This window comes from Bactrocera dorsalis, chromosome 2 (genome assembly GCF_023373825.1).
Source record: "Bactrocera dorsalis isolate Fly_Bdor chromosome 2, ASM2337382v1, whole genome shotgun sequence".
Lineage (NCBI taxonomy): Eukaryota > Metazoa > Arthropoda > Insecta > Diptera > Tephritidae > Bactrocera > Bactrocera dorsalis.
The window spans coordinates 30,346,260-30,372,434 of NC_064304.1; the positions used below are offsets into that span (position 1 = coordinate 30,346,260).

The 26,175-nt window shown below is 39.0% G+C and overlaps 1 protein-coding gene across 9 annotated transcripts in view; it reads left to right on the forward strand.

The window, feature by feature from the left end:
- LOC105231884 (endoplasmic reticulum aminopeptidase 2) overlaps positions 1–26,175 on the forward strand; it is a 71,540-nt gene that overhangs the window by 25,205 nt on the left and 20,160 nt on the right. The window contains exons 1-2 of one of the 9 annotated variants that reach the window (XM_049450558.1): positions 17,527–18,914; positions 24,059–24,448. The exons of 4 other annotated variants lie outside the window; for them this stretch is intronic. In XM_049450558.1, the coding sequence (XP_049306515.1) occupies positions 24,406–24,448 (43 nt within the window). In that variant the 5' untranslated portion in view covers positions 17,527–18,914; positions 24,059–24,405. Of the gene's footprint in view, positions 1–17,526; positions 18,915–22,767; positions 24,449–26,175 lie in introns of those variants that run through there. 4 more of the 9 variants (XM_049450559.1, XM_049450560.1, XM_049450562.1 and 1 more) reach the window with 4 other exon arrangements.

Sequence of the window (26,175 nt, forward strand, 5' to 3'; positions counted from 1 at the left end):
CACAAACATACTTACATATATGTATGTATGTACATTAACGTGAGTACGCGCGTGTGTTGCAAGTGAAAGTAAAGTGGAGTGCAGCTGTAAGAAAAATGTGTTTTTAGGTCAAAGTGGGTACTTCAATAATGAAAATTGTGGAAAATAGGAGAAGCTAGGAAGTAAGCAAAAAAGTCGCAATTTAAATGCCAACGGATATGGCAACGGATGTTTGGTTGTGTGTGTGTACATGGCATAACGTTTGGCGTTGGTAGTGCGAAAACGGATGTGGCGCGGCACTGTTGCTGCATTTGCTTTTAACGTGGCTGCGGCTGCGGCAGCGGCTCCTGTATTTCCTGTCATCTCGCTTGATAGTGTAAAGGAATTGTGGCACAATTTAGATACAAAGCGTGCAAAGTGAGTGATGAAGGCATGAGCAAAGACGCACTACACACACACACACATACATCTAAAAAATTTGCATTTGCTGTATATTAAGCGTTGATATGCTAACCTACACAAACACACGAACTATAAGTTTTGCGGTGCCACAGCTGCTGGCTGCGCCGCGCGCAAGAAAAAAGTTGGCTATAAATAATATGCAATATTCTGCATCCTGCCGTTGCAGCAAGCCGCTCCATTGGTTAGCTTGGCCACATAATTAAATTGAAATTGCACTCAACTGGTTGGTGTGGCCTTCTGCTAACTACCGTTGTAATGCACACGCACAGTGGAGCTTTCTTTGTGCTTGTTAACAATCAACTTAAAACGCTTTTAATTGCATTTTATCTTTAAAGCATTTATTGTGGTAAAAGCCTGCTATCTTACTGTGTATTTAATATATATGTACAAGGTACTTTCCAAAGTAAACAGCACTTTTTGAATCTAACGCCCCCTGGTGGCGTCATCTACATATATGTCGATGGGTGCGTTAGAATCTGCTATATTTATCGATTGTCCAGTGAGAATTTCATGAGATTTCATTGATTGGAAGTGAAGTTATTGCGTTTTATGTGTCAGTATGTTTGTGTTATCGGTGCGAAAATGAGTATCGAACAAAGAACCAACTTAAATTTTCTTTTTAAACTTTTACCGAAACGTTTCAATTGATGAAACAAGTTTATGGCGATGATTGCCTATCCCGTAGCAGAGTACACGAGTGGTTTCAACGTTTTCAAAGTGATTCTGAGGACATAAATGACGATCAACATGTGGGCCATTCAAAATCCGTGATCACCGGAAATTCCAACGAAACTGTGCGCGAATCCATCAAAAATCAGCCGAAATCATCATTGAAATTCATGGAAATGGAATTGAACATCTCCAAAACATCGATTTATCGCATTTTGACCGAACATTTGAGCTTACGAAAGGTGTGTGCACGGTTTGTTCCGCACAAATTGACTGACGACCCAATATTGCTCAGAATCGACATTCGAAGGATGATTTTTTGACCAAAAATCACATTTTAACCATTAACCACTCCGTATTCACCTGATATGACACTGTGCGACTTCTTCCTTTTTGGAAAAATGCATTTGCCCAGCGTTAGCAGACGTAGATGCCATTCAAAAGGCTTGCACCAGCCAACGAGCTAAATCACTCGTTCGACACGCTTTTGAACCGTGCAAAAAGCTGTATTGAAGCAGAGGGAGACTGCTTTGAATAAAACAAATTGATTTTTTCGAGAAAACCATTTTTCCTATTTTTTGTATGTCCTGTTTACTTTGGAACGCACCTTGTATATATATATACAGTATAAGACCATATATATGTACATATTTTCTTATTTTTAAAGTTGCAAACAATTTTACATACATAGTTTTCCTTTAGTTGGGTAAATAATTTGTTGTGGTCGTCATCGAAAGTGTGGACTTTCATGCGAGACTGTTGTTTCCTGTTGTTTCATTTGGAGTGGTTTCTAGTAGTATAAAGCTTTATACACTTTTATAAAGCGAGACGTTTGTTTCAAGACCAACGCACGCTCGCAGCAACACCTCTAGTGAGCAGACGCTGCAATTAGACTTCAGCGAACCCTTTAACCGAATATGTCGGAAAAAACCGCTGCGCTGAACCTTCCTTTCATTTATACGTGACGCCAGGCACCACATGGGTTGGCTATCGCATCTTACACAAGGGCTACTAACATTTTCAGGTTGAGAGCCGCTGGGTTACTGGCCGATATATACAAATGCGACGGCGAAGAACTGACAAGCATGCATCAGCTTCTTTACAAGATGCGTTCGGATGAAAGCATGCCCGACGATTAGAACCCAAGTGTACCGTGCCCAATACACTTCCCCCTGCGGGTAGGACTTAGAATATACCAGTGGTAAGGCATGCCTGTCGTAAGAGGCGACTAAAATCCATATGCACTATGTCTGGCATTCTAGGCTTGCCTTGAAATGGCAGCATAGTCCATGTCAGAAATAGCGCTATAATACTCACCGTAAATTGGTTATTAGTCACTTTATATTTATTCTTGGTATAAGGCATTTGAATTACGAGACAAATGTCACCGGTCATTTGAGTTCTTAGGGGCTCAACTGGCAGTAGCAAAAGCTACAAAGTATCACCAGAGACTATAACCTGGTACCACGGGAAGCAGTTAGCCCTTAGAGTTTACTGCAATCTGCTCATTGGGTTTGGCCCTTTGTGAGATATTCGTGATGGCTGTGGTTTGGACCTAAATGCGGGCAGGGTTGAAAAATTTCAGTCCAATGTTGAATCGCATTGCGACCGGGTGGCGAACCCAAAGTACGGCAGAGGTTTTAGATCGGCATCGTACCCCACCAAGGCGTCTAAGGTGTCCTTATTCACCTGAATCAATTGGAACCAAAATATACATGCAAAAAGCATTTATACTTTGGGGCGCTGATCAACGCATTGTATTGATCTATGTGCTTCAAAGGAAGCACCGTGCGGTTAATCCGTCGCCAGTAGGTACTCACGTAAATCGCAACAATTGTTATGCCCAATACACTAAAAGGGGGACCTCACAATCTGCGCCAATTACCGTGGGATAAGCCTCCTTAATATCGCATATTACGTCTAATTGAGAGCAGTGTTTGAAAGGCTGAAGCCCACCGTCAGCAAACATATTGGAATTTATCAGTGAGGCTGATGAGTTAGCCTTACGAGTTTTCGAGAGAAAGGTTCTGCGAAAGATTTTGTTCCCTTGCGGATTGGCAACGGCGAGTATCGTAGTCGATGGAACGATACGCTGTACGGGATATACGGCGACATTGACATATTTATTTCAGCGAATTAAGAGACAACAGCTACGCTGGCTAGGTCATGTTGTCTGTATGGAAGAGAACACTCCAACTTTGAAGGTTTTCGATTCAGTACCCGCCGGTGAAACCAGAGGAAGAGAGAGACCTCCACTTCGTTGGAAAAACCAGGTGGAGAAGAACGTGGCTACACTTGGAATCTACAAGTGGCATCAAATGGTGAAAAGGAAGAACGACTTATTTAAATTATGAAAAAATTTTTAAGTTTTTCAAATTTCTAAACTAAAATACACCCTTAACCAAGTTGCCAATAAAAACGGCGCCGTTCTGAGCCGGTACGTTGTTATGGTGAAAGAACATTTTTTCGCCGAAAGGAGCTATTTTTACGGCAAATCGATGTCGAATCGCCGAATCTAATTTGGCATGAGAAAGGCCGTGGTTGTTTTCTTCTTCAGGTAATCGATGTAGATCACACTTTATAAATCTTTTTCAACGGTAGTCGTCAGCTTGTTGGCCAGAATGATACACTCCGTCTTTTGTCAGGCGTTGAAACTCATTAAACCAAGTTCTGACGGTCGCTATCGAACTAGAAGAGTCACCGTATACAGCATTCAAGTACTCTTTGATACACTGCATAGTTATAATTACAAAGAAAAAGATTTTATTTTATTATTATTTTACTATGGGGATATGTAACATCTAAAGCCTATGCGGACAATCCCCCTTCAATTCAGGTCTTCGAGCAATAGATTTCGCCTGTCACTCACCAGTTACCAGTCAAATCGCTCGAACGAGTCATCGAAAATGGAATTCAACACATGGACCATCTGAGACGTAGTCGCGGTACAAATTTGAAAGATATAATCTTCAAAAAATAAATACCAAAGAATGTTCTTTCGGACGATAATAAACAAATTTAATTTGAGCTTTATATGTAGAGAACCTCGATTACCCTATAAATATAGGAAATAATACAAAAAAAAAAAAAATTCGGAATTTCACAATAGGTGTGTCTCTTCACTTTCTGGCTTATATTAGCATTAATATTTTTATTTTTTATAATTATTTGCCAACATTTTGTCAACCATAAAACACAGTGCTTACGTTGTGCCTGCCTACGGCGATTAAGTTACATTTCACAGGCGCCTACTTGTGATCACATTCAATCGCATGTACAAACACACTGATTCTGCAAGGGAGCTTACATGCACATTATATGGGGTCCATGCACCCATCAATATTGCATCACTTCAACGGTGAATATTGCGCCAATGCCATTTAGGGCGCTAAGCGAACAGCATACCAATGCTGCTGTGGAGAGGAGCTGAAGAAAAATTGTAGGATTTTTCCTAAAATCAACTGCAGGTATTTGCCTTAAGTTCATTGTACCCACTAAGCCAAACAAGCGAGTTGTTGCTGCTGCATCGACTGCATGCTGGCGCTGCCTCCATTGCTCCACTGACCCTCGTCAAAGCATGCAGATTCCTATTAGATTTTATTGATTGCTTGTTGTTACGGCGCTCGGTGCAGTGGCCCGCTGTAGTAATCCAAAAAATTACAAGCGGCGCACATTTTCAATTACCAGGATTAACATCTTCTTCAATCAACCGTTGTGGGTCTATGGTGTATGTGCCCAGCAGCTTATTTGCAACGATTTGTTGTAAGCTGGCTTTTGCCACTGACTAACAACAACAACATTAGCAGTAACAAAAGCGCATAACAATATTAAATGCACGTGCCGTGGAAAATGCCAAACGAAATGGCTATATGCCACATGCAACATGCCACAACCACTTGCCACCGGGCGCTTGCCTTGCTTGCCGTGCAAATATTTGTGTGTAAACGTCTATGTGTGTATATGTGCCTTTTTTGATCACATTCACATTTCATAAGCATCACACAGAGGTACATACATCTGTAGGTGTGTGAGTGCATTCAAGTTGCCCGACGCTTTTCCGCCGTTATGCCACTACAAGCACTTGTACGAAGCACACTTTTAATTGCGATTGTATTGACTGGTACTTGTCGGATTGTCGGAATTTTTACTTGTAATCAGTCAATTATTACACGGCTACGTCTGATTGCCTGCCTGATGACTTGCATTAATGTGCGATTGCTGTGCGCGTCTTTGAGCAAATAATGCACCATTCAACCAAGTTGAGTTTTGTTGTTTTTGTTTGCGAAAACCTTTTATGCTGAGCCCTTTAACACGGTCTGCCAATTAATTAAGACTCTTCAAAAGTTGTATGAAATTGAGCGTGTGCACTTTCAGCGAGCGACCTCTACAATCGAGCAGTGGACAGTGAAATGGCTTTGCTTGTTTGCCATCGATTTCCACTTGAATATTGTATATCAAGACGAGTACTCGATTCGTGCAATTTCGATTGAGCAGGAATTATTTTAAATGCAAATTTAACCTTCAATCTTATCCGTGCTCAAATCATACTGGAACTATAAATACCATTAAAGCTAACAAAAAACAATTGATGACTGTTAACGGTAATATTTTATTTGATGAACGAGTTATTTTGTTCTCATTTGAAATTTAGCTTTCGAAGGCACCATTTTCCTTCTTATACTCATAGTACCATAAGGGGTATCCTAATTCAAACTCTTTGACCGAAGCAATGACGGAGAGATAAATCGTTGAGTTTTCTTCTCTTTTTCGCAGATTAGCCAAGCGAATTCCACTCTTTCAACTGTTACATTACATTGCGTTACAACAGCGTGGTTCAGCGACAGACGAGGAAGAAGAGGGAGAAGGAGCATAAAACTCTCCACTGCTAAATTCGTAACAACCATATGCACAAAGTGAACGCATGATACTAGGCCTCAACATTCTTCTCGATGGTTCTAAAATTCTTACAGTCAATTACACATAAGTTTTAGATGTTATATTTGACAGTCTGTATTTCTTCACTCTGCATACGATCTCGATCAATTATCAAGGTAAAGAGGCCTAACAAAATCTTCAAGTCGTTAACGGGCAGTGCTTTGGGCCGCGACAAAGAAACCGTGTTGCCCATTTATGTGGTCAATGATAGGTCGGTATTAAACTACTCACGACAGATAAGCCCGCCTTGATGCAAAAGCACTTAGTTGAGGAAGATAAAGACTTGACACAACACCGCATTTCGGACAGACATCGCAAGATGTTTCTCGTTGCACCGTATGAGACCCGCATGATCCCTAAAAAGATATCATCCACTCTTCTCCAAGCAGTTTCTGCTGAATTGCTTTTGCAGAAATCATTCTTCTCTGTTTGTAGTGAAACCGCCACCTAGGAACATCAAGAGAGCCTACAATACGCTACCGAGATTCAGTACTATACCGCCGGTAATTCGTTCGTGACTAGCTTCATCTAAGTTCTGAATGCCATTCAAAGTGAACTTATTAATGTCTATTTTGACCCCATCCCTATGTATGGCGTCCTTGGAGTTGAAAGGCAGCTCAACGCAGGCCGCAAGCTTGCCAGTCCAGAACTAGTACAACATTTAATACCCTTGCAACTTGCACGAATCAAAGCAAGGGAAAACTTTAAGGTACAAAAGGTCAACCAGAGGATCGAAATCAATACATATATTATATACATATGTATATCATACACTGACCGACAAATTCGGTATAAAACTTGGTGGAATAATAATAATCATAGAAAGTAATATGATAATAATAATAATAACTCACATATTGGTGACTTTATACCTGAAGGTCGAAAATCTTTATATTATTTATATTGGGACTAAAGGAAGTATTGCTTTTTTAAAATTTAATAAAATCTCTATAAATCAATAACTTGGCGTCAGAGACATTAAATTATACATTCAGGATGGCACAACAGGGCTTTATAGGAACCGGTGTCAAATTTGGTCGATGGGCGGGCACGGCCTACTTTTAGGGCAAATCACATATTGTATCTTGGGAACTGCTCGACCGACTTTAAACAAATTCGGTAAGAAACATTCTTCTGTTGTTACACTGCGAAATGAGAGAATTGCCACATTTATGACCAAAATTGTCCAAATCGAATCAAAACTGTTCAAGCCTCCAAGTACTGACTGTGTGGACCCCAGAGCCTATAGTTGACTTTTGACCGACAATATTGGTCAATGAGTGAGATACATAATTAAAATTCATAGAGAATCCTTTCCTAATAATAGGATGTCTGAAAGCCGAAAATAGGTTGCATCGGGTAAACACTTCCCTTTTCCGTCTATACATCAAATTTAAAGATTTTCGAATTTACGGCTGACATTATACCGCATATATCGGCCAATATGTCAATTCTCTTAATAAAATTGAGAGAACGTATTTTTCTAATAACGGTGCATCTTTGTATTAGAATGAATAATATCGAGTGAAAACTTGCTCCAGACCCCATATAACTAACAAGTCTGATGTATCTGAAGGTATTACACCAGGTTTAATCCTTATAAGTTACAAGCATATAAAATGTTCGGTTATACCAGAATTTAGCCCTTCTTTACTAATTAAATGTATATTGTCCTGAGACATGGGGTTATTTTTCATTCTACAACTCAATACATGGGCGTGTGTGTGTTCGTTTTATATTATCTATATTATTTGATATTCAAAGAGAAACAACATAATAATAATAATAATAATAGTCATATTAAATTAGGGAAAATCGATATCAGCATTAAATTATTTAGTCTTCCACCTTCTCAGCCGTCCTTTTTCGTCAGATTAAGGTCATATTGCGACAGATTAATACATACCATCGATTGGTCAGGCATCTGATATCGATGTTGGGTTTCCAGTTATAGCCTACACAATCGTGTACATAATTCATACCTACATACAATATAATATAAGTAAAACATAAAGATACACATCAGCATTAAATGGAAAGGCAGATAGTGCTGGTGCTATTGTGGTACGAGTATGTATAGGGTTCATACACACATGTGTTATATACACTTTGATAGTGTTTGGTATATGCCACGACTCGCGTGTCAATAGCTATTATAATATGCAAAATAATAATAATATTCAATACTATCAAGGCGTCCTACTTAAGTAGGAGATTTGATATAAAAGCTGAGGCACTATTAAATAGGTATTAATTTTTTGTGTTGTTTATGGTGCTCTTACAAATGCTTATGGATAAGGCTTAGATAAATATAAATATGAACTAAAAATACTAGAAATAACTATTAACCGGATGAGTGAGTATATAACTTAAAAAATAAACCTATATATGGTAGTCACAATTCCAAACACATGACTATGTTGTTTTATATTATAAAGGGTGATTTTTAAGAGCTTGATAACTTTTTTTAAAAAAAAAACGCATAAAATTTGCAAAATCTCATCGGTTCTTTATTTGAAACGTTAGATTGGTTCATGACATTTATTTTTGAAGATAATTTCATTTAAATGTTGACCGCGGCTGCGTCTTAGGTGGTCCATTCGGAAAGTCCAATTTTTGGGCAACTTTTTCGAGCATTTCGGCCGGAATAGCCCGAATTTCTTCGGAAATGTTGTCTTCCAAAGCTGGAATAGTTGCTGGCTTATTTCTGTAGACTTTAGACTTGACGTAGCCCCACAAAAAATAGTCTAAAGGCGTTAAATCGCATGATCTTGGTGGCCAACTTACGGGTCCATTTCTTGAGATGAATTGTTGTCCGAAGTTTTCCCTCAAAATGGCCATAGAATCGCGAGCTGTGTGGCATGTAGCGCCATCTTGTTGAAACCACATGTCAACCAAGTTCAGTTCTTCCATTTTTGGCAACAAAAAGTTTGTTAGCATCGAACGATAGCGATCGCCATTCACCGTAACGTTGCGTCCAACAGCATCTTTGAAAATACGGTCCAATGATTCCACCAGCGTACAAACCACACCAAACAGTGCATTTTTCGGGATGCATGGGCAGTTCTTGAACGGCTTCTGGTTGCTCTTCACCCCAAATGCGGCAATTTTGCTTATTTACGTAGCCATTCAACCAGAAATGAGCCTCATCGCTGAACAAAATTTGTCGCGAAACACATTTCGAACCGAACACTGATTTTGGTAATAAAATTCAATGATTTGCAAGCGTTGCTCGTTAGTAAGTCTATTCATGATGAAATGTCAAAGCATACTGAGCATCTTTCTCTTTGACACCATGTCTGAAATCCCACGTGATCTGTCAAATACTAATGCATGAAAATCCTAACCTCAAAAAAATCACCCGTTATAAGCTTGATATCAATTTATGCATTGAGGTTAGTGGAACCTGCTCCAAGTGCGCTTGATTTATGCGAGGTGTAGTAATCCCAAATGTAAAGTCTTATTTCGAAATCTTCAGATATATGTGAATCTAGAGCAGTTCGTATACGTTAAATAGGTGGAAACGTTGAAGGAGAAAAGGAATAGTACTGCAGAGTAGTCAAGCATTTTTAGATAACTTCAAAATTATTGCGAATGTTAGAAAAGGCTTACCGTGATTCAGTTTTATCAGAAACACAAGCCTACGGCTGGTACCAAGCCTTGAAAGAAAGTCGAGAGATCGCTGAAAAATGCCTCGTTCTGGAGGGCCTTCGACCTCTTCAACTGATGATAAAGTGAAGGTGCTTGAAAATCGTCAGGCAAGTGTTAGATCGATGGCAAGAGAGATCGACGTCTCTCGCGAGTCCGTTCGAATAATTTAGGTGGATATTTTGAGTATGAAACACGTTCTTGTTCGACTCGTCCTGATAAAGTTGATTTTTTTTTTAAAGAGTACCGTAAACAAGTCGCTTTGGACATGCTTTATCCGATCCCACATTCACGGAAAGCATTATAACTGCCGATAAGAACATGGGATTATGCAAACAAGTCAACAATCATCGGAATGGAGGGGAAAAACGAGCCTAAACCAAAAAACACGCCAAAGCCGCTCAAAAATCAAGATGATGCTCATTGTTTCTTTCGATATTGGGGGTTTGGTTCATCAAAAATTTGTTCCGGTGGGACAGACGGTCAATAAGGAGTACTGTTTAGCCATATTGAGGCGTTTGGTTGAGTCGAAAACTGCCGAAATTGTGGGTAAACTATTCATGGATTTTACACAATGATAATGCACCATCGCATTGAGCCATGATTCGGACCGAATTTATAGCCAAAAACGCAATGAATACCATCGCTCAACCAACGTATTCATCAGATTTGGCTCCAAGTGTTTTTTTCTTGTTCCCGAAATCGAAAATTTCGCTCCGTGGAATCCGTTTCAGTCGATCGAAGAGATAAAACAAAATTCATTGAAGTAGCTGAAGGCCATCATAAAAAATGCTTATGAAAAGTGTTTCGAGGACTGAAAAAATTGTCGGTTTCATTAAAATCCAAAGGAAAAGGCATCGCTGTACAAATTTTCTTTACGATATCTCATTTTTGACTCAAGTTATCGCTTTCACAGACAGACTTAAGGAAACAAAGATGCCTGGATTTCAAATGGTTTCGTTACTTTGATCATTTATGCATTTATGTATGTATATAACGCTGTATGTATCCCGATTTAGATATTACAAACAAATCGTCCCCGTGCAAATCAATCCCGTTCTGAGTGTTACTAGCTTCGTGGTAAACTTAATATCCCCTGTTCTGGATATAATAAAGCATACGTCTGCAATCCTTGGACAAATATTTCAGCAAACTTACTCGAAAAAGTAAGAGATCATATTGCTAAAAATGCCACTTTTTGTATTCCAAAACGTCTAAATTCTAAATTCTTTGTGAAGAGCAAAAATAATTATTTTATGCGACGGCTTTTGCAGAAAAATACTTAGAATCAATAATTGCAAAACTTTTTCCATTTTATTTGCGTAAAAGAACCCTTTAACAATTATTTTCTAATATAATAAGATTATGAGCAGCACAAGTTCAGTCGTTAAAATCCATAAAGACTCTTGTGAAGTATGCTCCATGGCTAATTGACTATTCTTGTCGAATATGCAACGAGACTTAGTCGATTGTTCCCCTCGAGGTTATTTTCAACAATATCAAAACAGAAATCATTGCAATGCCGTTACAAACAATCAACTAGTTAACAAACTTGCTCAAGTATGCGCATTTGTATGTATGTATGTAGTAAGCTGGCGCGTAATCAATGATATTCCGATAAAATTGCTTTGGGCATAGACGTCATCATAATTATCAGCTTTGGCAACAGCTCGAGCGTTCAAAAATTAATGCGAATAGACGTCGCTTGAGATGATGACGACAATCACCACACACACACAAACACACAAACATACATACATACAGAAATATAGAAACACACACATTTATGCTTAACTGTATCGATAACGATGGCGTTCGAGGAACGGGCGATGCGCAGGTTGGTTGTGTTGCCGTCGTTTGCACGCAGTGGGTGGTGTCCACAATGATGCTATTAATGGTGCATCCACAGTGACATAATGTGTAACTTTGATGGGTTTGCGTACGAGTATTGTGACGTGCTTATCGCATGGGTTGCGTGATTGTGCGCAACGCTTATCGTCAGCAACACACACCAATGCAGTACAGTTACAAACTTGTGGTATTGCAGTGCAAGACAAAAGTGAGTGAATATTCACTGTCAGACGCAGTCAACATTCAACATTCGTTTGAGGGAAATTTCAGTCTATTGACTACCCAGAAAACCAATTGAATAATGTTTAATATCGATACCCTTGTAGATAATACTAGTTTCTTGACTACGAAGTACTCTTCTTTATCGTTATCTTTTATCTTTGTTTTTTTATGTATTATTATTATTTTCTTAAATATATATACTAGTGATGAGCGATATTTCACTACCGGTGATTTTTTCACTGTGATTGAAAAATCGCAAATCGCAACTGCGATCACTTTTTATAAATAGCAGTTCGCGAAACTGTGATCGCAGTTCGAAACTGTGAATTACGATCACAATAGCAAATAGCAGAAAAGTAACAACTTTCTTCAGGGTATTGTATATAACGTATATGTTATTTTTCGTCATAGCGGTTTGAAATTTTGAGTGTAACGTTCTTATAATTTTTAATAATGGCAGGAAATGTATCAAGGAAAAGAAGTGAAGTGTGATGTTTGAAGTGGTAGATGAAATATAATCAAAATGGAATATTTTAATTTGTTTTAATAAAATTTTTAATTTTACTTATTGTTAAAACCAAATTTGAAAGCTTTTTGTGTTGAAAAACAAGAATTGTAACTAATTAATTTCATAAAAACTATGGAATAAAAAAAAATTACGGGTTTTTAATATTTTCCCAAAGATTAGGAAAACTCCCGTTATTTATTTGGTCTTGAAAATATTATTAGCGGGTATTCAAAACATTCTGATGGATTATGGAGTTTATAGTTTTTCTTTGAAAATATTAAAAGCAGATCATACCAACATACAAATGAACTATGCAATAAGCTCTAAGTTTCAGGTAGCCGAACCGCTCCAACATTTGCGAAAATGTAGTGAAAAGAAAGGCGTAAAAGCTTGACTCGAGTTACAGGAACCAAAAGAGAATTTACCGCCAATACCGACAAAAGGTTCAGTCGTTCCCACGACAGTCGGGTGTACGTAAACTGGACGGGACCCGGACTTGTATTCGGCCACACACTGTCAAATCGGCAGAATCTGCCGCTACAACAACAACAACAAAAGGTCTCCGTTTTAACGTCGACTTAGTTGCGATCGCAATAGCAATATAAAATCACAGTGATTTAAAAATCGCAATATCGCTCATCTCCAATATATACCAAGTATTCATTAGTAGTAGGGTACTTAACCCCTTCAGGTCATCCCTTCCTTAGGTCCATTTCTTATAGCAACTCTGTGTTTATCCCAAACTGAAAACGTGAGCGCCAGCGGTTTTCACCCATCGGAAAACAAAAATAGCTGGGCAAGCTAGAATCAGTTGTTCTGGTTCCATGTCGCAAAATCGGCAGTTTTCGAAAGAGTCTAGGCCTATGTTGGACAAGTCTTTTATGAGCCTGCAGTGCCAAGTATAGAGCGCGCCAAGGAGACTACCGGCTAGGCGTCTGCATACAAAAGTGCCTCGGTGGCTCTGGACAGTGTTATTTTCACAATCCCATTCCACCGTAATCTTGAGTCTGATGTACGGTCTGGGATTTTGACCTCTTTAAATACCTCTAACTCCCTGCCACCAAGTGAAAGCGACGACGGTTGTTTTTGACAGGTTGATGTTTAACCCTACCCTATTACATGCTGTAATAGACTTAATACCTTTGCTAGACTTAAGCCACTTTGGACTATGTCGCAGATAGTGTTCTCAAATTTTCTTCGTGCCATTATGACAATGTCATCGTCATACCCCTGGCACAGAATCCCATTGTTAGTAAGCTCCATAGTAGGTGGTATAGAACTCCACCTTGTGGACAGCATTGATATCCTTAACAACAGAGCCGTCAGCGCAGTCTTTCCAAATCTAGTAAAAGAAGCGGAAGAGTTTGGTTCTGTGGTGGACGAGAGCACGACAAAGTAGCTGGAGATCTTGTATAAAGATTCCCCGCGTCTAGAGAACTAAGTCACCGTTAGCAGCTATAAATACGATAAAGTTAAAACTTTGTATATCTCGGAAGGAGCATAAATTCCACAAATAAAATAAGTTTGGAGATCAAGCGTAGAGTAATTCTTGCCGGTGTTACTTTGGGATCGATAGGAAATTGAGAAGCAGATCCCTCTGTCGACTTTTGAAAATTGCGCTCTATATGTCTCTCATTATTATCCTGTTATACAGCGCATACGATCCGAGATGAGCAAGCACTTGAATTATTCGAAAGAACTGCTCCTCGCAAGATCTTTAGAGATTTTTACGTGAGGGATGAGTATTGAAGAGGATGAAACCACAAACTGTATGTGCTATACATACGCCGGAATGGATATTATAGTTAAGTGCATAAACATTCAACGAATGCGGTGATTAGGCCATGTAGTTCGCATGGAAGATGATGCTCCAACGAAAAGCTGAAGCAATCTCACGCATCTAATGGAAGGACCAAGTGCATAGCGATTTGTAAATCTAGCGTAACCTCGCAAAGGATTGAGGCAACTAGTGAAATTTCTTGTTCTCGGCCCAGACTGATTCACGGTTGTAGTGCGAAAGAGAAAGAAAACGAATATAAACCAAATTTTTTGAATATCTTGTCAAATAAAAAAGTTTTCCATATTATAGCAGCTACATATATCATCCAATGGGTCGATATCGCCGTTTAAGACCATCGAGTAACTTCTTGGAAGAAAAAGGAAATGTGCACAATTTTAAGTCGATATCACAAACACTGACAGACTAATTCGTGTAAATACAGACGGACGAACGAAATAGGAATTTGTTCGGAAATAAGATCGACTTAAGTCATAGATAAGAATAGAATAAGTGAAATTAGAACTTATGATGAGAAATACAACACACTACCACTTGTGATCTATTATGGCCACTCCTCTTATCATATCACTGCATCTAGTTTAGTCACATTAAATGGGCTTAGCAGCGCGCCTGAACATGTCGTAACTCTCTCACCCGTCTATAGCTCCGATGGCCGACTTCATCTTCTTAACATTGCGGAGCACATAAGTAAGCTATGGTGTCTACACTGCAAGGCCGCTGGACCCACATTCTGCCCAGCTGATTCTCATTTTATGCATATGACATATGATCAGTAAATAACGCCACAAACTGCGTTTTTAGAGAAGATGATCATATGTTTGAACTTATTCAGGTTGTAGATATTGTATAATATAAGTACTAGATATAATATAAGACTCAAGTATACTAGAGAATATGCTTTCGATAAATTTCATAAATATAACTCACTCACTGACAAATATATTCGACATAAAATTAGCTAGAATACTGAAATCGTACTTATTTCATTCAACATTCAACAATTATGTTTATTGGGTTATCCCTCTGGGCGCTTGTATGCAAACATTTGCTATATATATGTATATTTGTACGTTCGAGTTTGCATTTGTTGTTAATGTGTAATGTTTCCATTGTGTGGCTTGTTCCGGCATCTCCAACTATTAACAGCAGCAACTCACCACCACAGCTTCTCAAACCACGTAGAAGAGGGTTGATTTCCTATTTTTTCCATTGTTCAATTCTTTTATTGTGTATATATACGTACATACATTACTTTACTGTTGATTTTAGCATTATTTGTTGTGTATTGTATTTGGTGTGTATTTTCTATGGGAATCTTTAATGAAATTACCATGGAGCAAGTGCCGATTGGGAAGCACACTGCACAAAGTACATATATACATCATATGTATACTATGGGTTTTGTGGCACGGTGGAACAAATTTGAAAATATTTAAAACAAAAAGTAAGAAAGGGCTAAGTTCGGGTGGAACCGAACATTTTATACTCTTGCAACTTGCAGAAATCAAAACCAGGAAAATACCTTACGATGTAAAACGTCCACCAGAGGATCGGAATCTAAGCAATTTTATATATATGTACATATAGGGTTTGTCCGGAAAGTAATAGGACTAAGTTGATTTAAAAAAAATGATTACACAAGTCGTTACAAATCTTTAAAAACTTTCAAAATAGGCACCTTCTGCGTCGATGCAACACTGCCAATGCGATCCAAGCATTGCAGGCGTCACGGAAGGCATTCTCCGGAACAGCCTTAAGAGCCGCTGAAGTGCATGCTGCTTGGACCTCCTCTGTCATCTCAAAATGTTTGCCTTTCATCGGCTTTTTCAGGCAAGGAAACAAAAAAGTCCGAGGCGGTCACATCTGGTCGGAAGGTCGACTGCAGAAGCGTTGGGATGCCGGTCTTGGTTATGTAGCTGTTCACAAGAAACCCTGTGTGGGCCGGAGCGTTGTCGTGGTGCAACTTCCAATCGACTGCGATGCCTTGTCGTACCCAATTGACCCTTCGTTTGAGTCTCTTGAGGACTTCCACTTCAAACTTGGCATTGACGGTTTGTCCAGGAGGAACAAATTCGTGATGGACGATGCCTTTGATGTCAAAAAAGACAATGAACATCGATTTTCACTTTGGATTTGCTCATTCTTCCGGTCTTCATCAGCGACCTCTTCCCGGACCTATAGAAAGGTCTGGTGCCCTCGAAACACACCACTTCTTGCTAAAGCACGATAAAGCTTACTGCTCCCTGCTTTTGCTCCCTGTGACCTTTTTCTGTTTTCGAAACTGAGAAATCGGCTTCCACATTGAAGCCCATCCTAGCCGCGGCTTTTAGTCACTAAGAGTCACTCTTAATTAATTTCACGCAACACATAAAAGAGAATCTAAGATTTTGCTAAAAAGGGCGGATTATTCCATGGTCTCATGAAGGCCAAATTTTTGACAAAGTTGTAAGTAATATAATTTTTGCAGCAGTACGCTTGTGGCGGACAGCTTTCGAAAAGCTAATCGGCGAAGTGGTAAACAGGCACTAATAGACTTTTTAGATTGAACTTCCATCAAGTTTTTTTCTGTGCTTAATGTACGTCTGGGTGTTTGACAATCGATAGAGCTGGAGCTGGAGGATTATAGCATTTTTTTATTAAAATTTTTTATGAATCCGTAGGTTGACAATTCCTTTATCCAAACCCCTTTAATGGCCTTCAACTTGCTTTGAATAATTTATCAGATTTTCGAATTCACAATTGATGGAAAAAACTTCAGCCCGAACCTAAAAAATTATTAACGGCTTTTAGAATATTTTGAGCATACTCGGCAGTTTTTGACTGCTAAAAATCTAGAACATAAAACCTAAAAATAAACTCGCACACTCAACACGCTGCCTAATCGTAGAATTTATGGCGTGAATATATGAGCGTAGACATTCATTGACATTGTCATATTATGAGGGATTCCCCAAAACGATAAATCTCCAAAGCACTGAAATGGCAGTCAGCCCACAAGCAACGCCGATACCAACAGCATCCCTTAAATATATACCTTACAGCCCCATACACACACACACACACGAACGGAGTATGAAAAACGGAAGTAAGTGAAAGGCAAAAGGCGCCGAGTAACAAAACACACAAACCAAATACAAACAAAATAGCAAACTGACAGCAGCATAAGGACATAAACACTCGTAAACACAGCAGAAGTATTTCGACAGCGCGTTTCACTACACTTCCGAGCAGACAATGCGAATATTCGATAGTCATTTACTGCGTACATATGTATGCAATTAAAGTGCTTGTGTGTGTGTGTGTGTACATCGTTAAGTGCGCTTCGGTGCGTGCATTTGATGTGCTCGATGGGCTAAAAGCAGGGTGGTTTTAATGACTCAGTTGGGGGATGGGTTGCAGGAGGGTTGCTAGGTAAACGGCTTGTAAGCCGGCGTAGCTGTACGAGTGGAGGGGGGCAACTGGGGGTGACTATAGGCAATGTTGACAGTGGAAAACCACCTGAAATAACACCAGCACGCGGCACATCAACAATATAAGGTAGCAGCGTCGACAGCTGGCGCGCCAAACTATGTGAGGAAACTTTTCGAAAACTTGCGCTCAAATAAACGAACGACGCGTGAGCTTACGAACTTTTCGGCACGCACCATTCTTGTGCAGAAATAATACGGTGTTTACATATATACATAGCGGCGAGTAAAGATAGAGAAATGCGCTCGCGAGCATAAATCTCCAGCTGTTAGCTTCGCATGGCGCTGGCCAGTAACGGGATTTCCAGCAGATGCAAGTTTAACGCGGAGCGAATCGCATGCGCTGCAACGGCTAAGTGGTGAAACACCAAGCGCTACACCAAAGCAGTAAAATAATAAAAGAAATTGTGAAACAACAACAACAAAAATGCTTTTTTAGTTTAACATTGCAGAGAGTTTATGTGGCTTGGTGGGGGTTGCGCGTGGTGGTTGCGCTCTTCAAGCGCTGAGTTGGAACTTCACTTTGGGCACTGGCAGTGAACAGCATCCAGTTGGGAAACGTCTGTAAGCGCAAACAACACACTGACGGACCGCGCGTCCGCTACTCTGTGCTTGCCTTAAGCAAATAAACAATTTTTGGATTTTCAATGTGTTTGCTGCTCAAATAAAAATTATAAATATTTCTAAGAAAGTGTGTAGAAAAATCGTTCATCAGTCTTGAGTTCGCTAGCGCTGTGCTGAAGTAGAAAAATCGCATGCGATATTCACGCTTACAAATATAAAAAGATTAAAGCAGAACCTTGCTCGGTATCAAGTTCAAGCAGCACGGCGGCATAGCGGCTGGGCGGCTGATGAATTATCCATGCCGCAGACAGGGCAGCCACGGCGTATGATGCATGTCTGAGGCGGCGCAGTGCGGGCATGAAAAAGTAAATCGTGAAATCGCATGGAAATTAAAAGCAAAATTTAAAAGTAAAGTGTGGACTATTATATTACTAAAATCACGTTAAAAAGTACATAATTCAATATTGCTCACAAGTGATACATGTGCTGCTTTTCTGCGCTATTAAATACCCGTACTTGCGCTGTTTTGCCTATACGCCCCTAAATGTATGCAACAGCAGCACAAAAGTGAATATATACAGGCAGTGAGTGGCGTTGTTGTTGTAGTAATAGCACAACGGAGTGCCGTGGCGGTGGTTGTTGTAAATGTACAGTTGTTGTACAGTGCAAAGCGAATGTTTAATTTGTGTGAAGTGAAGTGAAAATATTGCGTATACGCCACCGGGGACCACAGTACGGCGCGTGGTGGCAAAGAAAGTGTTTCTTTCTTCGGTATGTGTGTGTACAAAAAAAGTGAAAATCTACAGCTGTAAGAAAGTAGCGCATACAAGTGTTATTGAATTTTCCAAGTCCAGTTAGTCAGCGTCTCGTAGGCAAAAAGCAAAGAAATTCTGGCGTTAGCTTTGAAGAAATTATATATATATCCTTAACTAGAATGCACGGCAAAGACTAAATTTAGCTAACTATTAATCTATGTAGGCACAAAAAATTCCACGGCGATGGTTAAACGCTAATCGCTGTGTAGCAGTGCACCTACACGGCGTATACGTGATATTTAACCTACATAACTATAAAGTAAATGTCAAGATGTTGGTAGCGCTTTGCTTTTGGTAGGGTGTACATAAATTATTGTGCGCTCTATAAATACATACACACTACAGTTTTTTGCCGTATACTTATGTACATATTTATCCTTAGCGCTTGTTGTTGGGTCTGCTAGCGAATCACTTCCGCCGTTTGTGACTTCCTGTGGCTATTTATTAAAGGCCAGCGTTAACTACACTCCAATAAAAACACTCGGTCATTGATAGGGCTAAATTAAAGCAGCAAAGGTCACAAGCCAACACATATATACATGCATACATACATATATTTTGTGGATATGTATACGCAAGCAACAAAACGAACACGGCGCGTTTAAGCAAAAAGTAATAAGCAAAATAAATGCAAAACAAATATAAAATGTGCCTTTAAGCCAAATCCAGCAAAAGAAAAATTAAAATAAAATGCAAAAAAATCGGAAAAACAAATAAATACAATGCAGCACCATGGCAAACAGCGTTTGTGTCGTGCGGCAGCAGCGCTGAAAGAAAAGTAAAAATGAGCACAAGTGAAAAAGAATACATTGGAAAGCGCACTATTGACATACATACGCCGCGCATTTGTTTGCGCCTGCCTTTCCGCCCGCAACGCCTTGCTTGTGCGCGCTGCTTTGTGCTGCTTAGCTTGACAGCAAAGGCACTTCATGCACTCCACAACGCTTTGACGCTGCTTTAACCGATTTGACTGGCAAGCGTGAAGGCTTTTAAAGAAATACACATACATGCAACTCAAATACAAGTGATGTAGAAGGCTTAAAAGAAGCACCAACGCAAGTCTGGGTTTTTTTTTATTTATTTTATAAAATTATTATTTTTTATTTGTCGTATAGTTTTAAAAAAATTAATTTATTAACAACAATTTCCTGTTTTAATACCTGAAAGCGAAATGCTTTTACTGGAAGTTAGCTTTTATTGCTCTAAAGCATTTTCCATTACTTCTTTGATTTTTTTTTCTTAAAAATTTTCTTCTTTCACTTTTCTAACCATCGTTCTCTGCAATTTATCTGCTTTGCAGCCTGGAATTATTTTAATTCACTGTGAGCTCAACTGGCGCCTAAAACTGTGCTTTAGCACTCGCTTACGCTCTTTCTCTCATTGCTCAATTTTTCGCTCATTTTCCACTTTCTCTCTCTCTCTCTCTTACTTTTTCTTCTATTTCTCTCCCTCTCTCTACCACTCGTTCTCTACCCATACACACTTTTCACCGAAAATCCTCCGGTGGTTTGCGGTTTCGCTTGTTCTTTCATTTTATTTCCTATTTGGTAAAAGTCCCGCCATTGGCATTTGCCGCACTAACACATGCACACACGTATATAGTCCGTTCATATACAAAGGCGCGTGTGGGTAAATGTTTGTGGCAATCATATGTTGAGCGCGCGTGTAAACAAAACAGCAGCGCAAAACGGAATTGCGGCAATCGTTCCTAATAAAAATTACAGAAATAAAATGTCGTAATCAAAATAAATAGCTTCTGTTTGCCGACATACTGACAGTCTAATGTATACCATTGCACGCATTTCCGGCAACAAGCGCAGTAATTACATTTGGTCTCCTAATAGAATGCTCATTAATCAATATAAAAGTAAAGTATAGTTGTTTATTGCTTTAAGTAAGCGAGTTTATTTTTTTTTGTCCAATTTATATCCTTTTCGAGCTTTCTCCAAGTTCCTCAAATATTTCTTGATACTACTATTAGCAAAATATAACAAGACTTTCTTCATAATTTTCAAATTATAATTTTTCAAAATCTATGTCGGCCTTCTATATTTGCGACCCCTTTTTACGAACAGCTTCACGCAAACGATGCTAACACTCAAATTGTATTCCTTGTTGATAGTTTGGCTGTCAACATAACCTTTCACATTCACTCACATTAACCTTTTTTGACTTCGGCTCACCTTTGCCAACATATTCGGCCGATTTATCGTCTGTTTCCGGTTGGTAAGCATGGATCCATGACTCATCGCCAATAATAATAGGTTTCATAACATCCAGAAAATCGGAAAGCATTGCTTAACGGACGTTTACGCAAACCTGATTTTCGAAAAAAATTTAGTGATTTTGCAACCAAGCGTGCTTTTACTTTTCTTAGACCCAAATGATCTTTCAAAATGGTTTTCACTGATCCGTTCGATATTCCAACGATGTCAGTACGATTCCTGACTGTTAATCGTCGATTCTCAAGCAGCATTTCCTTTAATTTTTTTTTGACGTATGAATCATCAGTTGTTGTTAATGGCCGTTCTGTACGTTATTCGTCGACAACGCGTTTTCGACCCTCTTTGAATAATTTGTACCAATCAAAAATATTTGCACGCGACAAACAATTATCGCTGAAGCCTATTTCCGACATTCTGAAATTTAAATGAAACTTAAAATCTCACCTTTCTAACACTATATAGTATGACACAATGTAATTGGTAGCACTGGGGATATACGACTGCAATGACATCTGTTCACAAAATACGAAAAGACTTTTCCGACTACCTAGAATAAATATAATCTAGGTCTACAGTCATTCTTCCGATGAAGGCGAAAGTTCTTATGAACCGAGTTTCCATCTGCGAAAATTGATCATTTTCTGAAGCGGATGGTTACTGGTGACGAAAAGTGGGTCACTTAGGACAACGTAAAGCCAAAAAGGTCGTGATCGAAAAACGGTAAGCCGATACAAGATTCTGGTCACGACAGTTTTGCGACATGTTTGATACGATTGGCAGGGAATTTTGATGGAAACTATTACTCACTATACTGTTTAGAAGAAGCAATCGCCCAGTAGTGGACAGCTTTAGGCAATAGCAGGAGAAGTGTGTTCCATTGGGACAGCACAAAGCCACACATATTGATGACCACTCATCAGAAACTCCAGTAGCTTACATAGATGGGAGATGCTTATGCATCCGCTTTGTAGTAGGTCGGACGTGGCAAAAAATGATTACTGCCGGTCAAAAATTCGTCACAAGAGAAGCTTGCAAAACTAAAATGTCTTAGTTTTTTCCTAATAGCGCTGAAGAGTGTCATTATGAAATTACTTTCCAAATAAAAAAAAGTTATCTAGAAAATTTGCTTATTTAAACTAGATCGGATCATTCGTAATGTAAATGCTATGTAAATTATCTAATTTTTACTAGGCCTTAGCATGTGCTTTATATTTATTTGGAAAAGTACTAGATTACAGTTATATAGTTATATTTAATTTACTTGTGGTCAAAACAATACTTTGGGTTGCTAATGAATGAAATATAACAAGTAATTCGTATCAATAAGAAACATTACTGATCAAATGAGATAGAAAGCTATGTGAGGATTACAGGTTAAATTTCTCAGCATTTAAGTAAAGGCATGGGAATACATAAACTAAATTGTCATACTTGTATGTCCTCTAAATTTAGAGAATTTTACTTCAAAATATAAAGTAAATAAAATTAGTTCAAAGCTGTCTTCGATTCAACATTGCTCTGTTCACTATCATAATGTACTGCTTCTTGACAAAAAACCATTTGAATTTGAAGTAACATCATATTCGAATACCTCGTTAAAGCGGTACGGATTGTTCGATTCGCTACACTCCAAAGATTGCTAAGGCATCTTAAATTAAATAAAAAAACCTTCGAATGATTAGGTTGACTGTAGTTTTTTAACTAGCACTCACTAAAATAGTCAAATAAGCTTCGATGGCCCTCTTAAATGTCATGGCACAGTTGTTCGGCAAACATTCAACCAATGTTAAAGCTTTTATTCATTAATTCAATGCGGCATTGAAAACATGCGAAAGCAAAAATTTCCTAAGAGCAAGAGACCAAAAATATCGAAAAGTTATAAATAAGGGTAGGTAGTGGGGCATACCTCAGCGCTGCTGTCGGCTGGAGGCCTCACTTTTACATGATTACGAGTACTAGACTGCTTTACAAAAACACAAACAACAGCAAGCACACGGCGGTAGCGAAACCGGCAAAAGTACATTGATAAGAACGATTAAGGTGATGGGGATGGAAGTTATGGCCTGCCATGCATAAAAAGGCGCACAAGGGTGGGTGGCAGCTGAGCTACGTGGAGATGGTGGCGGATTCTGTGCCGAGTGTTTCAAGTAGTAACTGCATTTGCGCCAAAAGTTTTCGTACACGTGTGTATGTGTGTGTATTTTCGGCTGTCTGGCCGTAGTCTTCTTAAAATTGTCTGCCTGCTCTTTTGAGGCGGCCACCTACACAGCGTGTCCTTTGTGTTGCTGACTCTTCGCATTTTGCATTTATTACATTTATTCCATTTACAAGAGTCGACAAAGATTGCGCGATTGTCGACGTAACGGAACAAGGAGACGGCGAAATTTTCGAAAGCATTAAGCGGAAGGCCGTAGGCGATAAACTACCCCCAAAATAAAAGCAGACTTTTATGTTTTCTACGCTGCTGGTGGCGACGACGTGCCTGTGTTGAATTTGAAATTCAACCTTTTCGGAATTTCCATTTTTTATTTATTTTTATGTTTTCAATTTTTAGTTTTTTTTTTTGGGTCGCTGCAGGTGTGCTTGTTGGCAAGGACATGCAGAATGGATGCCCACGAAAATCAGTATTCGGCGATGTGTGTACTTTTAGTTGAATAAAATATGAGCTGGATTAAGTGGGATGCAGCCGGCGTTCATAATGATTACCGAGATTTCTATGCCGTGAAGTGTTTTGTTGACTTGAGCTTGTTTACATTTTGCCGGCAGACGCGACTAACTGGGCAGCACTTCAAAGTGAATTTGCACACGAAAAAATAGTGTATTCAAAATCAGCGAATTTGCTTTTGCAAACTTTGTTTCTAACGGTTTATATTTGCTCACTTTTCACGTCTACTGACAAACGGTATAATTAGTTTAACTTTAGGAAAAGTACACTCAACTAAATATAATTAAAATCTGCCATCAAAATCACTACAAAATAAAAAAAAAATAATAAAAAAACAAATTGTTTTATTTGAAAATATTCTGTCGTAAAGCTTAAGTGCAAAAAGTGTTCGCGCATGTGAGTGATTTCCGTATTGAACGTCGAACGAACGAATTCGCGTCCACGTCGTTTTCTCTTTCGTTCTACGTGTCTTAAGTAAAACGCAAAAATTCGTACGTATTGGCAGGAAGACAAAGGTCAGCGGGCCCCGTTAAGATATCGTTCGTTGGCGGCGGTCAGAGAGGTTCGAAAGTTTGGCGACGCGAACGCATCGAAATGACAAATGATCCGGATTTAGATGACTGTGCCTTTCTATCAGGTATAAAAATATCTTTACATATAATTAATGAGAAATTTTTACATAGCGATGAAACAATATTATCGATTATTTTGTTGAAGAAAGATTCGCGTAGCCTGTTTGACAAGCGTCTTTTATGGATGTTTTTGATAGTCTCTCATTTGTTATAATATACTTCGCAAAGGTAAAAGGTTTGATAATTTTATTTCGGTATAAGCGTTTATCGATAAATCGATTCTTTTGAAGTAATACAGGGCTTTTGGTAAAATTTCATAAGAATTACAAATTAAAAAAAAAAAATTTTGTAAAAAGATGGCAACTTTAAGGTTGCGTTTAATTGCTACCATCAACTACTCCATGGTCGTATTTTGAAAAATTTGAACTTAATACTAAAGAGCGATCCATTTCGTGGTCCCTTAATTTTTTAAAGAAAAATACAGAAACTTCAAATTTAATGGGGAATGTTTATTATGATTCGAAATAACATTTGTTGTTATTTATTTTTTGAAGATTATATCTTTCAACTGTTGGCCGCGGCTATGTTTCAGATGGTCCATCCGTTGAGTCTAACTTTCGATGAATCGTTGGTAATGGCATATTTACGTGATGTTTTGCTCCAAGTCCTGAATCGAAGCGGGATTGTCTGTCTTGACTTTAAACTTTACATATCTTCACAGGAAAACTCTAATTGATGATCTTTTGGCCCAACGACCGGACCAAAACGTGAAATTATTTGCTCACCGAAGTGTTCTTTCAATAAATTTATTGATTGATGGAATGTTTCGGAGTGGCGCCGTCTTGTTGAAAGCAAATATCGCCGAGATCACGAGCTTCAATTTCAGGCATGAAATAGTCGGTTATCATGACGTTCTCACCGGCATCATTTTTGAAGAAATATGGACCGATGACTCCACCGGCCTGTAAATCGCACAAACCGTTAAATTTCCTGCATGAAATGGCAACTCTTGAATCTCTTCATGTTGCTCTTCGTCTCAAATACGGCAGTTTTGATTTTTTACATACCCATCGAGCCATAAATGGGGCTGAATAAAAATTGGTTCGGAAACGTCGGATCTTCTTAGAACTTCAAGAGCCTATAGAGCGAAGCGATGTCGTTCGGAAAGATCGACCGCTTTCAGTTCTCGCACAAGTGCTCTAAATATAAGATCTCGTCAGTCCGAGTTGCGGCGAACGGCACTGAATTGACCCTCCACTGCCTTCGTGTGCACGCTCGGCTACAGTTGCTATATTTTCTACACTGCGTTCTGGACAATGAAATTATTTATGTATTCCTGTGAAAGTAAATTGGATGCCATTATGTATGGAAATCGATTTTTTTGCATGACCACCACGGGCCCCCTTGCAGAAGTCCAGACGCTGAACCCAATTTTTGACGATTTTCAAGCATAAATCGGTCGACACTGCTGCAATTTCACGTTCGATATTCGTACGAAGTTCTTCAATCGTAACTGGCTTGTTGGCATAGACCATAGACTTCACGTAGACCCACAGAAAATAGTCTAACGACGTCAAATCTCACAGCCGAGGCGGTCAATTGACTTGGCCATATCGTGGGATAACACGTTTATTAAACTTGGTTTTCAATAAATCGACTTTAACATTCGCTGTGTGGCTTGTGGCGCCGTCCTGTTGAAACCACATATTGTTCGAGTCTATATCATCCAATCCGGGCCAAAAATATGCGGTTATCATTGACCGGTAGCGATTCCCATTCAGAGTAACGTGTC